General features: G+C 42.3%; 1 protein-coding gene across 1 annotated transcript in view; it reads right to left on the bottom strand.

The window, feature by feature from the left end:
- Positions 1–835: 835 nt before the first annotated feature.
- Positions 836–12,480, bottom strand: part of LOC121439650 (putative Polycomb group protein ASXL2) — a 78,707-nt gene continuing 67,062 nt past the window's right edge. The window contains exons 11-13 of the mRNA XM_041640209.1: positions 11,363–11,468; positions 9,238–9,946; positions 836–7,359 (exon numbers count right to left, since the gene is read on the bottom strand). Coding sequence (XP_041496143.1) covers positions 4,972–7,359; positions 9,238–9,946; positions 11,363–11,468 — 3,203 coding nt within the window. The 3' untranslated portion in view covers positions 836–4,971. The remainder of the gene's footprint in view (positions 7,360–9,237; positions 9,947–11,362; positions 11,469–12,480) is intronic.

The raw sequence follows: 12,480 nt of genomic DNA, 5'->3' as shown, positions 1-12,480 counted from the left end.
GTTTCTTGAGACAGGGTTTCTCTGTAGCTTTTGGAGCCTGTCCTGGAACTAGTTCTTGTAGACCAGGCTGGCCTCTCAGAGATCCTCCTGCCTCTGCCTCCCATGTGCTGGGATTAAAGGCGTGTGCCACCACCCGGCTCAAGATATTTTTTAGAAGGCCATGTAGTCAGGCTTGGTGGCACTCAGGAGCAAGAGCACTAAGCTTCATCCAAGTCCGCCACTACTCTATTTTCTATAACAGGAGATATCTTCATCTCAAGCCATTCTCACAGTTAGTGGACGTTCACCCTAATCAAGCACAGATGTTCCCAACAACACAGATTTAGCTTCTGACTTGCACAGATCAGTCAAGAAAGCCATGAATTAGCTCACCTCCGAGAATGACTGGGCAATAGAAAAGCGTTCTGTATCTTTAAGGTTAGTTCTTCAACAATCTGGTCTGGTCTGTAGTGGCTGCAATGTCTAACAAAGCATCAATCACTTTGGAGAAAACCTGTATCCCTTAAAAATTTCCTTACCTTCCATAGTGTTAGAAGAAACCACAGGCACACTACAAGAGATTACTGCTTCCCTCACTCTCTCAGTGACATTCGGTGGTCAGGAGAGAGGACAGATGAGGGCGAAAACACGACAGATAAATGGTGAAGTTTTAATATTTTTACTAAAGTTCTGAAATTCACTACCCTGACTTATGGCCAAGTTCCGCAGTGACTCTCTCCCAATCTGTGGCGACCTTCCCTCCCATAACTGTTTAAGGCAACTCTCTTAGGGTCCTTCCCCACGTCATATTCAAATGTCAGATCTCAAGACTCATCAAAAAACTACAAGATTTTAAATTTCACTTTTAATTATCTTTTACTTAATAATAAAATGAAAAATAATATATGAATACATACAATCTATATACACATATTTATTGCAAATACTTAAAATTCTTATTAAAATGATTTTTCCTTATTTGTGAAAAAATATGACTTATTAAATGGCGTTGACACCAACTTCTCTGTACATACCCTCAATTCCAATGTTAACAATTCCTTTAAAAAGGCAAAAGACACAAAAATTGAGCATTTACCAAACCAGTCTGTACAAACCTTATCACCAGCGAGGGAAAAATAGCTTGTGGTAAATAAGTCAATTTTCTTTTAAAATAAAAAATAAAGCCCCCAAATCATTCCCCTTATTGCATTTTTCCTTTTCTTTCCTTTTTTTTTTGGGGGGGGGAAATAATCTGAGTAGTTTTAGAGTAACTCTTTTGAAATAATTTGTGCCTTAGCAATGAGATCCTACATTAAACATACCATATATGAGAAATTCAGTCTTCCACTGTCACTTTTTACATAGATATTAAAATATATATTACTTAAAATATATTACTGGAAAGTTATCTTAAAATTGATCTTTAATAGTTGTATCAAATGTAAAGCATTAAAAAAAATAAAGTAACCAAGACTCTATGAAGCTCTTGCTTCAACTTTAGGAAATGTCTACCTACTGTCTTGTTCAATAGGTTTGTAGGTATTGAAACACATAGGAAAAGGTCCCTGCCTGTCATCATGTTTCGCAAAGTCTCTTTGGACTGTTCTATATGTTGAGCTGCAAACTATCCATGGCCAAGTTCTCCACTTAGTACACATTGCTGTAATGCAACGGGAAGCTTCCTTCTTGCTCTGTGACACCAGAGAAAACAACGGGCAGTGCTCGTCAGCAATGAGCTCTAAACAAATGTGACCACGGTGAATGCCTCACTCTAACAAACCCTTTAACCAAAGAGCTCATGAAGGTTTTCTACCGTGGAGGAGAGCAGTATGGAGCAAACAGAACGGTAACTGATAGGCCTGCTCCATGTGGGACAGCGAGCCTTCACCTGGAAGGCAGTGAGGTCTTCCTTTGGCTGTTAATCCACATTTGAGATACTCTCCCAAATACCCACATCTCTATACCCAGGGAAATGCAGCCTTCCCACTCCAAAAAAAGCTGCATTTGCCAGCTCTCGCTCTTAAGAAATGCCACAGAGAACACTGGAGGCAGCTTCAGTGTCTTGAGCACAGGGGTTGAGTAACTGAAGCAGGACAAACAACTCCGTGTTATTTGTGCTCCCCTTAAATTAATGGGATAAAGAATTCTGATTATTTAAAAAAAAATCCTTTATGATTCAGGGAGTGTTCATCTTAGGTAACTCAGAACACTTATAAATTACCCTGAGAAGATGCATCGTGAATACTCTCCCAGAGGTGACTTGCAGAAGTGATTTAAGGCTGGAGAGGGCATACTGGTATGTGTATCAAGTGTGATATTTAAAACCTCACTGGAAATTGCCCAAATAAGAAACTAAACACTGAACCATTTCATGTTAACTGAAAGGTTAAAAAAAAAACAGCAAAAAGTTACAATTAATAATGTGTTAACATGTACTGGAGTACCAAATTCAACTTAAAGGGCCAGACTCAACTATTTGTTTTCCTGTTCATTTATGAGTGTTCCTCTTCCATCCGAAACCATGTTTTAAAACAAACCATTTAAATAGATTAATATTTAATATATTTTCAATATAAGAAAAAATTCATTCTTGTCAAGTCTGAGGCAGTGTACCTAGCTGGCAAGTTCTGTTTTTGGAATAGTAGGAGGGAAATTAGCAGGGTGTCACTTAGTGGAGTCAGGTGAAGAGCAAGACTTGGGCCTTACACAGCTGGAGTTTGGGTTGAGGTGAGAGGAACAATGTGGTCTTTAAATGGACCTGACAGTCTCTAATGCCTCGCTCCTGCCCACCCAGTCCCAGATTAAGGAAACCAGGGAACAAAATCTTCCTAGTAAGCAAGGTAGAAAGTAGAAAAAATTTTACCAATACAAACTCGCCCCTGACTGTCAGCATGAGGTCCATTCTGAATCACTCACCCTCTTCCAGAATAAGACAAGACTACTCAGGTAAGGGTCTTTAAAGGTCCCATGGGGAACACCGATGGTCCTGACGGTCTGGGACCAGAACCCTGACTTCTGTTTCCTACTCGTCCTTCACAACATATGCACTTCTTAACCCTGAATCCCTGCAGCCTCTCTTTCCCACTAGCTGTGCATTTACTGGAATGAAGGGAAGATGGAAAGACATCATACTGTCTTGCCTGGTTCTGGAACACAGGATGTGAGCCTGTAACTGTTTAGGGCCACGAGAGCAGAAAAAGTAAGTTTCACAGAGTTTAGAGCAAAGACTGAGGAAGCACATGTGTGTGATGGCCAGGGGTGAGCACCACATGGCAGGCAAGACTCATTCCTGTCTCCTTCCTGTGATGTATTAACAGTTAAATTGTCCTGAGTTTTATAGCTTTTGAAACTATACGGGGTTGCAATATTACAGTATCACACACTTCACATTAAGAGACTTGGAATCAATCAATACAGACTATTTGATATTAGAATATCGGATAAACTGATGTTTGTCTTAAACAGTGATTTAAGTAGTATTTGCTTAAAGTTTGTCACTAGTTCTTTTATTTTTTTTAGAGAGTGTTTGTGTGCCATGAACTTGCTTTCGAGCACACTGGCTGTTAACTGAGACCCATCTGACTCTGACTCCCAAGCACTGAGATTTGAAGTGTGTATCTCCACGTCCACCGACTAGAAGAGTTTTATTTTTGTTTTGTTCTTTTTAAAAACAGATTTGCTTTATTTATTCATTTATATTTTGGAGACAGGGTTTCTTTATATCCTGTCCTGAAACTCATTATGAAGACCAGATTGGCACTGAACTCAGAGATCAGTATGCCCCTGAATCCAGGGTGCTGGGAAAAGGATTTTAAAAATAATAATCAAAAAGAAAAAAAAAAACCTGAAATTTCACAGCCAGGCATTTGATCAGTCACTCATAACGCCCTTTCACTTCAGGCATCCTTGCTGTCCAGACAGCAGAAATTCTAGACTAGCAGAAACAGCAAACTGTCTTCTTGCTCTGTATGAGTGCAAACATGTGGTGTGGTAGGATGGCAAAGATCACTGCATCGTCATCTCATGCCTGGGATGCCAAAGCAGAAAAGAGGTTACCACCAAAGGGCGTTTCTACCTGGAATTGTTTGAGATAGAATAGGAAAGGAAAATATTTTGTGTCCAGTGTTAAAATCACTCTTCCAAAGTCCTGAGTTTCGGTTACGTTTCTTCAGTTTCATCCTTTGCCAACAAGACACACAGTTCTCACACACACACACCCCAATCACTAATGCTTGTGTGCGTTTTATTTCAGACCTGTTTGTGGGAGCCCATGAATGATGCAGTATCAGGATGTATTATTGCTGGAACTAATGCCATGCACAGATTAGGCTAATAGAGGAGTCCCTTGGAGGCGGACCCTTCTTAAATAACATTCACGGACAACAGTACTGATTCATGGAAGGCAAAAGCTAAGTCTGGACTGTCAGGATCAAAAACACTGGGATGTGAATACCTTTTAAAAACCCCACTTGAAATGGTTCCACCTAAAGTAAAGGGATGAGTAAACCCCAAATCTAAATCCCACAAAGGCATGTTATCTGTGGAGAACCTGCAGCCAGCTGTGAAGACATAATCAGCATGATGGTCACTTCCTGACCATTCTCCCTTTCCCCACCCTAGGAAAGGTCAGAGGCAGAGAGTTTCCTTTCACCATGCATACCACTCAACTATTTTCAGAGTCAAAAGAAATAGAACATAAATCTGAATGTGAAGTTAACACATCATTACCTAAACTCTTGGAAAACAATGTTAAAACAAAATGTGACATATTTACATGATTTTTTAAGTGCAAACTTGTCACCGATTCATAGTCCTCCTCGACTCACACTTACTATACAAGGTGCGCTTCCTGTCAACCTGAAGACCTGTATTCTGCATTCCTGATTAATGTCTCTTGAGACAACTCAAACTTTATTTCTGTGATTTCAAAAGGGTGCAAGAATACGTCTTGTTAAGCCTCCCCTTCCCTCCTTTACATTTGCTGTAGTCTTATTATCGGACGACGAGGCAGGAGACACACAGTTTGGAGGGCCCAATACAATCATCATGACAGAAAGCTCCACATCCCTTGCACATGATCATGGCTTTCAACCGGCAGTAACATTTCGAAGGCGCGTCCTCAATGCTGTTCTCATCAGGAAAGGCCTGAACAGGAAGTGTCTGGCCGTGGCTGCTGGGATTCATAGCTTGGCTAGCAGGGATGGTCGTGACAGTCACTGAAAATGACATAACATCCCCAACATTGCTAGATACCTGACTACCTGGTGGAGCAGAGCTATGGTCCATGTCTGATGAGGCTGAGACATTGATCATGCCTCTATAGCTTGGCCCTATCTGTGTGGGGCTTCCATACAATTTGGGGGTTTGCAGTGGTGGAAGGAGTAGAGGCTGGTGTGTGGGACTGTCTGCAGGGAGAGAAAGAGCAGTAGAATTGAAAATTTCGGGGCTGCTACATACTGTCTTACCTCTCACACCGTGAGCCATTTGTTTATGTGCTGCCTGAATAAAATCTCTGGGTAGGGTCTTTTCATCCAATGTTTGGCCTCTAGAGAATATGCAATTCTCCTTGCCTGCAGTGGTTTGCTCACTCATCGGTGCCTCAGCCTTACCATTCTTGCTAGCTAAACAATCAATGGTGGATGGAGTTTCCCCACTGTGGAGATGCTTGCCAGAACTCTGAGAAGCCCAGGGCTCCTCCTTCACTGACACAGGCTCTTTCTCATCTCCCACACTCTCTTCATCAGTTTCATCGTCTTTGCTGCTGCTGCTGCTGTCTCCAGTTGTGTTTTTACAATCTGCATAGCCCATTCTCAAGTTTTCAGTGGGGCTACTTAGACAAAATGGTTCCTCAGGATTTACAGAATGGGTCCTCCTAACACTCTCTGACACCCGGCCATAGGTGGAAATATTAAGTAAATAGTGACCTGCCATTGCAGGCTTGGATGTCCTCCTGCCAGCAAAGCCAAGCATAAATTTCTGCCTTGTGGATATGTCTTCCAATTGGAAACCTGAGTGAGCAAAGTTGAACTGAGAGGGCGGCACAAATGAGAGAACGCTCTGTCTCTGAGTCCTCTGGATGAGAGTCTGAAAAAGCTGATCTTGAGTTGTTTTACTTAGTCCTTCTGGGTACGGGTGAGTGTCACTGCAAGAGTCCTTAGCTTCGAAGACTGGCCTTGGGACCTGGGGAAGCTGCTTACTCTGCAAGGGTTTCCCTAGCTGCTGGAGAGCCAGATAGGCCTGCCTGCCATTAACTTCCTCTCTGGTGCTGCCTTCCATCACACTGGAACCAGGGAATGCTCCTACCCCCTTCTCCTCTTTCGTAGTCAGTGGGACTGTTTTCATTTCAATTTTGGTGAGAGGTTTAGGCAGAATTTGCTCCATGGGAACATCTTTGCCCTGGAGCAGCTGAGTAACTAAAGGGTTATTAGCAGGGATACTAGAACTTGGTCTTGAAATGGGTCCGTTCATATTTGCAGAAGTTCCTGGGGATTTAAGGCTAGAAGCTGCTGGCAAGGTGCTTGAGGATGAAGCTGATCCAGTAGATGCTGCAGTTCCACTGACTGGGGGTACAGAGAGTTTTTCTAAACTGGCTGTTGTCAATAAGGATGTTGTATCCAGTCGAGCAGAAGCAGCTACCTTTGCTGAGGCTGAAGGCTTTGGTGCATTCTTATTAGAACCTGCTTTGTGTTCAACTGTGCCATCAGCTACAAAACAAACAGGTGAAGCCGTTGAGATGAGAGCAGGCCCTTCTGGAGAAGGAGCTTTTTCCTGTCTGTAACTACTCAGGTCTTGTGAGTGGCAAGGAGAGGCTGCTGTGGCTGTTGCCTGGTGGGGGTTCAGTTTCCCACTGTTTAGTTTCTCTATGTGGGCTGGTAATGGGAGGCTTGTGCATGCTCCACTGATGGTGTGTGCTGTAGGCACTGAGGAGGTTTGCTGTAATTGTGCTCCAGAGACACCAGGAGGCTGGGACTGGCCTGGTGCATGGGTCTCAGGCTGGGGACCACAGGGTAAAAGCTCTCGCATACCTCCCCTGCTTCCAGTTCCTGCCAGCTCCAGTGTGGGACCCTTTCCAGTTGCGCTGACTCTGTCTGAGCCTGGACTCCCTCCTGCACCAGTTTTCCTTTCGCCACCCTCTCTTGGACTGTGTCCACCCCCAGGGCCAGGTCCTGGAATGGTCCCTCCAACTGAGGCGGCTGCAGCAGCTGCAGCGGCTGCTGCGGCTGCTGCCCTCTGTGCTTTGACCAACTGGGCTTTTGCTTTGATGTCTGCAAGAGTTCTGGCTCCTGTTCTGTAAGGACTAGTGATGGAGATTGGAAAACGAGCCCTGGGAGAGACCTGCGATGTAGAAAACAGCATCGGGGAGATTCTGGAGACCGGGATCTGAAAAAATGAGGTGGGGGAGCCGAGATCAATTTCAGCTCTGACTAGAGCAGATGAACACAATGCACTTGCTCTAAGACTAAGAATACATACTGTGTTAAGCATTCGATCCCACTGTCCACCCACATAATGGGTCACATACATAATAGCTCCCAAGCATTTTTGCCCCTACTGAATACTGTACTTATTTGTGTCAACTTTTTAACACCCCCCATTTATGAATCAGAACAGCCAGAAAAATGAGTATTATAATAAACTACTAACTTTGAAAATTCTTCAATCACAAATAATTGTGAAGTCACTATTTTTCATTACTCAAAGTCCTAAGTATTTAAAAACAATTCTCTATACATCAGAAATCAGGGTGGTATTTTATAATAGTTGTGATAAATTCATGTACTTAAGAAGTACATTTGTGGGGCTGCAGAGATAGTTAAGAGCACTTGTTCTTACAAAAGACCTGAGTTCAATTTCCAGAACACATATAATGGCTCATAACCACCTGGAACTCCAATTCTATGGGATCTACCAAGCACACACATGGTGCACATACCTGCATTCAAGAAAAGCATTCAAACGAAGTAGATAAATAAATCTTAAAAACAAAACAAAACAAAAAAAACCAACCAAACAAAAAACCCACTAAGGTTGATTAGCGAGGTGGTAGTGGCGCACAGCTTTAACCTCAAGAGTTGAGAGGCAGAAGCAGTAGGATCTTTGAGTGAGACCAGCATGGTCTACAGAGTAAGTAACAGGATGGCCAGCAAGTTCCAGACAAGGACTTTTGAAACCCTGACTCAAAAACAACAAAGTTTGTTTAATACTTAGTTGTATAAACTTAGGCAACATTTTTTGCACATAGTAGTTTAGAAGTTCCATGGAGTAGAAAGAAGCAATTACTGCCTCTTGTTATATAAAGAACAGACTACAGGAGAAAACAGAAATACTAGAAAACAAAACCCAAGAAATTTGTTTTGGGGACAGACAACCTTGTATAGGTAATCCAAACATAAGAAATTGGAGCAACCTCTAGTACTAGGCAGAAAGTTTAAGCGGGGTGACCAGAACAGGAGAATTCTGGGATGAGGAAAGGCTCAGTCTGCAGTCATCACCCAGGGGCAGAGGAAGCAAGATGAGAGTGCCTCTCTGATAAAAGGTCATGTTGCTAACACAGACAAGAATTATGGGTTAATTTAAGATAGTTAATAAGAAGCCTAAGCTAATAAGTCAACCAGTTTATAATTAATGTAGGCTTCTGTGTTTCTTTGGAACCAAATGGCTGAGGGACCAGGTGGGACGAAAACCTCTGTCAACAGGCAAAAGGTAGTCAGGATTATTTAAGTAAAGAAAAGCAGGCAAGAAACAAGCCAAGGTAAGGCTGGGCATTCAGAAGCAATATAATAAGCCTCCCGAGTGTGTCATTTACTTGGGAGCTGGGTGACAGGCCTCTCAAAAAAAAAAAAAAAAAAAAAAGAAAGCAAAAAGAGAAAAATATAATACAACAGGAGATGGTGGCACTAATCCTGGCACTAGGGAAGCAGAGGCAGCCAGATCTCTATGAGTTCAAGGCTAGTCTGGTCTACAGAACTAGTTCCAGCACAGCTAGGGATACATAAAGAAACCCTGCAAAAACAAAACAAAAACAAACAAAAAGAAAGATTAAGAATTCAATGCCAGCCTGACTTAGGAATCGACACTTTGCTGGGCTGGCTTACATACTCAGACTCTTTTCAAATATCAAGAACTGGAGGGATACAGTTCTACAGCCTGATTATTACTATTTCTATAATACCACTGTTACGTGTATTAAACATATGCTACTGTGCTTATGTTAATACCATAAGTCATGAAACTTAATGAGTACGACCACTTTCTTACCTTGAGAGGTGGTACTTTTCGCACCTGTACCCTGTCCCCTCTATTAAGAAAGGGCTGTGGCGAGACCTGAAATGGCTGCTGGTGATGGTGGTTTTCAGTGATACGTGGTCTTTTCTCCCAGCTGCTAGCAGCCTCTTCTTGGGTAAGAGAAGATTTCCTTTTCAGACTTTCTGAGATCTGATCAGCAAGAGACTTTGGAGATATCTTTACATCTGTGTCCAGTGGACCAGCTTCTGCCACAGGCTTTGTTATAGGCTTTTCTAACCCAGAAGTTTTAGATTTGCTTGGGGATGTAGCTTCTTGGTTCTCGCTTTTGTTATAATTAGAAGTTGTGGTGGCTTGATTTTCTTTCTCAGACTCTTGTTCAGCACAGACAACATGCTTCTGCTCTAAGAGTCCCTCATGTTTAGGGCACTTGACGGACATCATGGTGATAAGCTCATTTGTATTGCTGACTGACGCAAGGATGGGTTCTGGGGATGCAGAATTTGGCTGTGCCTCCTCTTGGTTTTCTACTTCTTTTCTGAATGGTGATGGTATTTGCACTGCTTCTTCTTTACACTCTGAAGGGGGAACTACTGGGAAGTTTCCGGCAGGAGAGGCCTCTGAAGGAAATATGGATTTTGGTTGCTCAGCAGGGATTTTCTTTACTTTGGAATCACTAGGGGAAGCTGTCAGTTTCTGTGAATCTTCAAGGCTTAAGCCAGAACTGAAAAATTGAAGGAAATATTGTTATATGGGAAATAATCCACATTACTTAATAAACAAGAAAAGTAGACCATGTCAGTTTAGGAACCCCTTGAAACATAGAATTTTCTGTAGAACTCTTAAGTCAAAGTAATTAAATTCAAATCCTGGTTCTGGTAATAGTTGTGAACAAGATACTAAATGACTAGGCTTCTGCACCTTTGTTTAATTGTATACCAGAATTAAAAACTTCCAAACTGCAATGATGAAGTTACTCGTGTGATGTTCTCACTTGGCACACAAGGAAAGTTCTATAGTGGGAACTGCTGTTGTCACTTCTGCTTATATAGGAGCCATATCATCTACAGACTCACGGGCTACCTACAAGAACCTAAAGAAAGACTGAGAACTGAGCTTATAGGAAGCCTGTTTAAACCGCACTCAATCTAGATCCAAAGATCTGAGGTTGCATGCTGCTGAGCTATCCACAGGTAAAAGTCAGCTGTGATTTACACAGGGTGGTCTGCCAAAAAGTGCCACCAATAACTGTTCTTAATGTTCTTTCCTTTTTTTTAAGCAACGACCAATTAAACCCTGTTGCCTTAATAGAATCAGTAATAAAAAAAAAATTACTATCTAGGGTCAGCAAGATGCCTCAGAAGAAGAAAGTGCTTCCCTGATCACCTAGGTTCTAACAAGGGAGCTCATGCCTATGAAGAGAGTCAACTCCCAAACTCTTCTGCCCTCCAAGAGCACATTGCAGCACGTGTACTCGCAGACTCACTGTAACTTATAATATACACTCACCACCAGCTTTTAGCTTAATCCTGAAGTCAGCATTTGAGACAGGGTTTTTTCTCTATGCAGCCCTGGCTGCCCTTAAGTTTGTAGACCAGGCTGGCCTCGAACTCAAGAGATCTGCCTGCCTCTGCCCCCCGAATGCTGGGATTAAAGGCATGTGCCAACACTGACTGGCCAGCTCAGTAGGGAGTCTATCTTAAATGATTAGGAAGGAGGGGGATCAATGAACACTACTTGGAGCTAAGAAAAAGTACTTATTTCTCAGTCTGTGATCAGTGAAGTTCTCTCGCTGGCTTTTACTGGTATGTAGAAGGAAGCAAGGGAGACTAACAAACAGGAGTTGGACTATGCAATCCTATTCAAACCAAATGGCTCTATTGTCTACTAAATGTCTCCAGTACAATTTCATTATGATTAGACAGCATTTCTCTGTGTAGCCTTAACTGTCCTGGAACTCACTCTGTAGGCCAGAGTGATCTTGAATTCACAGAGATCCTCCTGCCTCTGCCTCCCAAGTGCTAAGACTAAAGGTGGGCACCACCACCAAGCTAGACTTTCTAATAAGGTAAAAAAGCGGAGACATCACATTACACGCGTAGGAATTAATATGTGGATTACAGAGACTGCCTTATCTTACCTCTGACCATAGTAGCTTTCAAAGAATTGTTCCTTCCATGGCTCCACCTTCTTTTCCTTCTCAATCTCTTGACGAATTCTCACCTGCATTTCAGGAGTAAATTCACCTGCAATGTATCAACAAAATGACATAAACAGAAGAGTATTATTAATGAATTTTAATCATGACAGACTCTTATAAGAACAAAATACTACCATGTCAAAGCAACAAGCTTCCCAAAGAACTTAGACAGGAGACACCACTACTAGGTGGCATCTGGTACAGTCACATACTATCCTTAAGTTTTCTATATGCAGCTAAAGCCCACTGCTCTTGCTCTCCAGGTGTTCCCCCAAAGTGACTTTTTCCAGTTACAAACATCATATTTCACACAGATTTCCTTTCACCTCTAATTTCAAGTTTGTAGTTTATTTCCCAATAGAATGAAAGTAATGAACGTGTGCTAAATTCATGTGAGGAGATTCTGGGTGCTTGTGCAAAACTATTCTTGTTATTTGTTTACACACCTCTATGGGAAAACATGGTTTTATATATTTGGCTGGCCTGCTATGTGCAGCCTGCCATTGTGATTGGACATTTTAATCATGTGACTCCGCTTACCCCTCAAAATATAAACTGTCTGGTGCTCACTAAAGTTGGCTGTTGCATGAGACTTCAGTCTGCCTCATTTTTCAGCACCATCCTCCCAAGTCCCACCGCCAACCAGGAGTGACAAATGTGCTATCATAAACAATGCCATGGAGTAGCACTGTCTTAAAGTTAGGCTTCTTCAAAGTAAACTCGTTTGAGTACTTTACTTTCATTACTTTTTTTCTTTGAGACAAGGTTCTCTGTATAGCCCTGGCTCTCTCTCTATAGACTCGGCTGGTGATGTTTGATTCCCCTCTGTATGCTGTGAATAACACTGGTTAAAAAAGTAACTGCCTTGGCCTGTTAATAGGGTCGAATAGAGGTAGGCAGGGAAAACTAAACTGAATTCTAGGAGAAAGAAGGAGGAGTTAGGAGAAGCCATGTAGCCCCACTGGAGACAGATGCCGGAACTTTAGTCAGTAAGCCACAGCCACGTGGCAATACACAGATTAATAGAAATGGGTTAAGATTTAAGAGTTAGCCAATAA

Source organism: Microtus oregoni, unplaced genomic scaffold (genome assembly GCF_018167655.1).
Source record: "Microtus oregoni isolate MIOR12 unplaced genomic scaffold, Mior012 000062F_ref0000492, whole genome shotgun sequence".
In the NCBI taxonomy this organism is placed as follows: domain Eukaryota; kingdom Metazoa; phylum Chordata; class Mammalia; order Rodentia; family Cricetidae; genus Microtus; species Microtus oregoni.
This window is presented reverse-complemented; position numbering and strand designations above follow the sequence as displayed.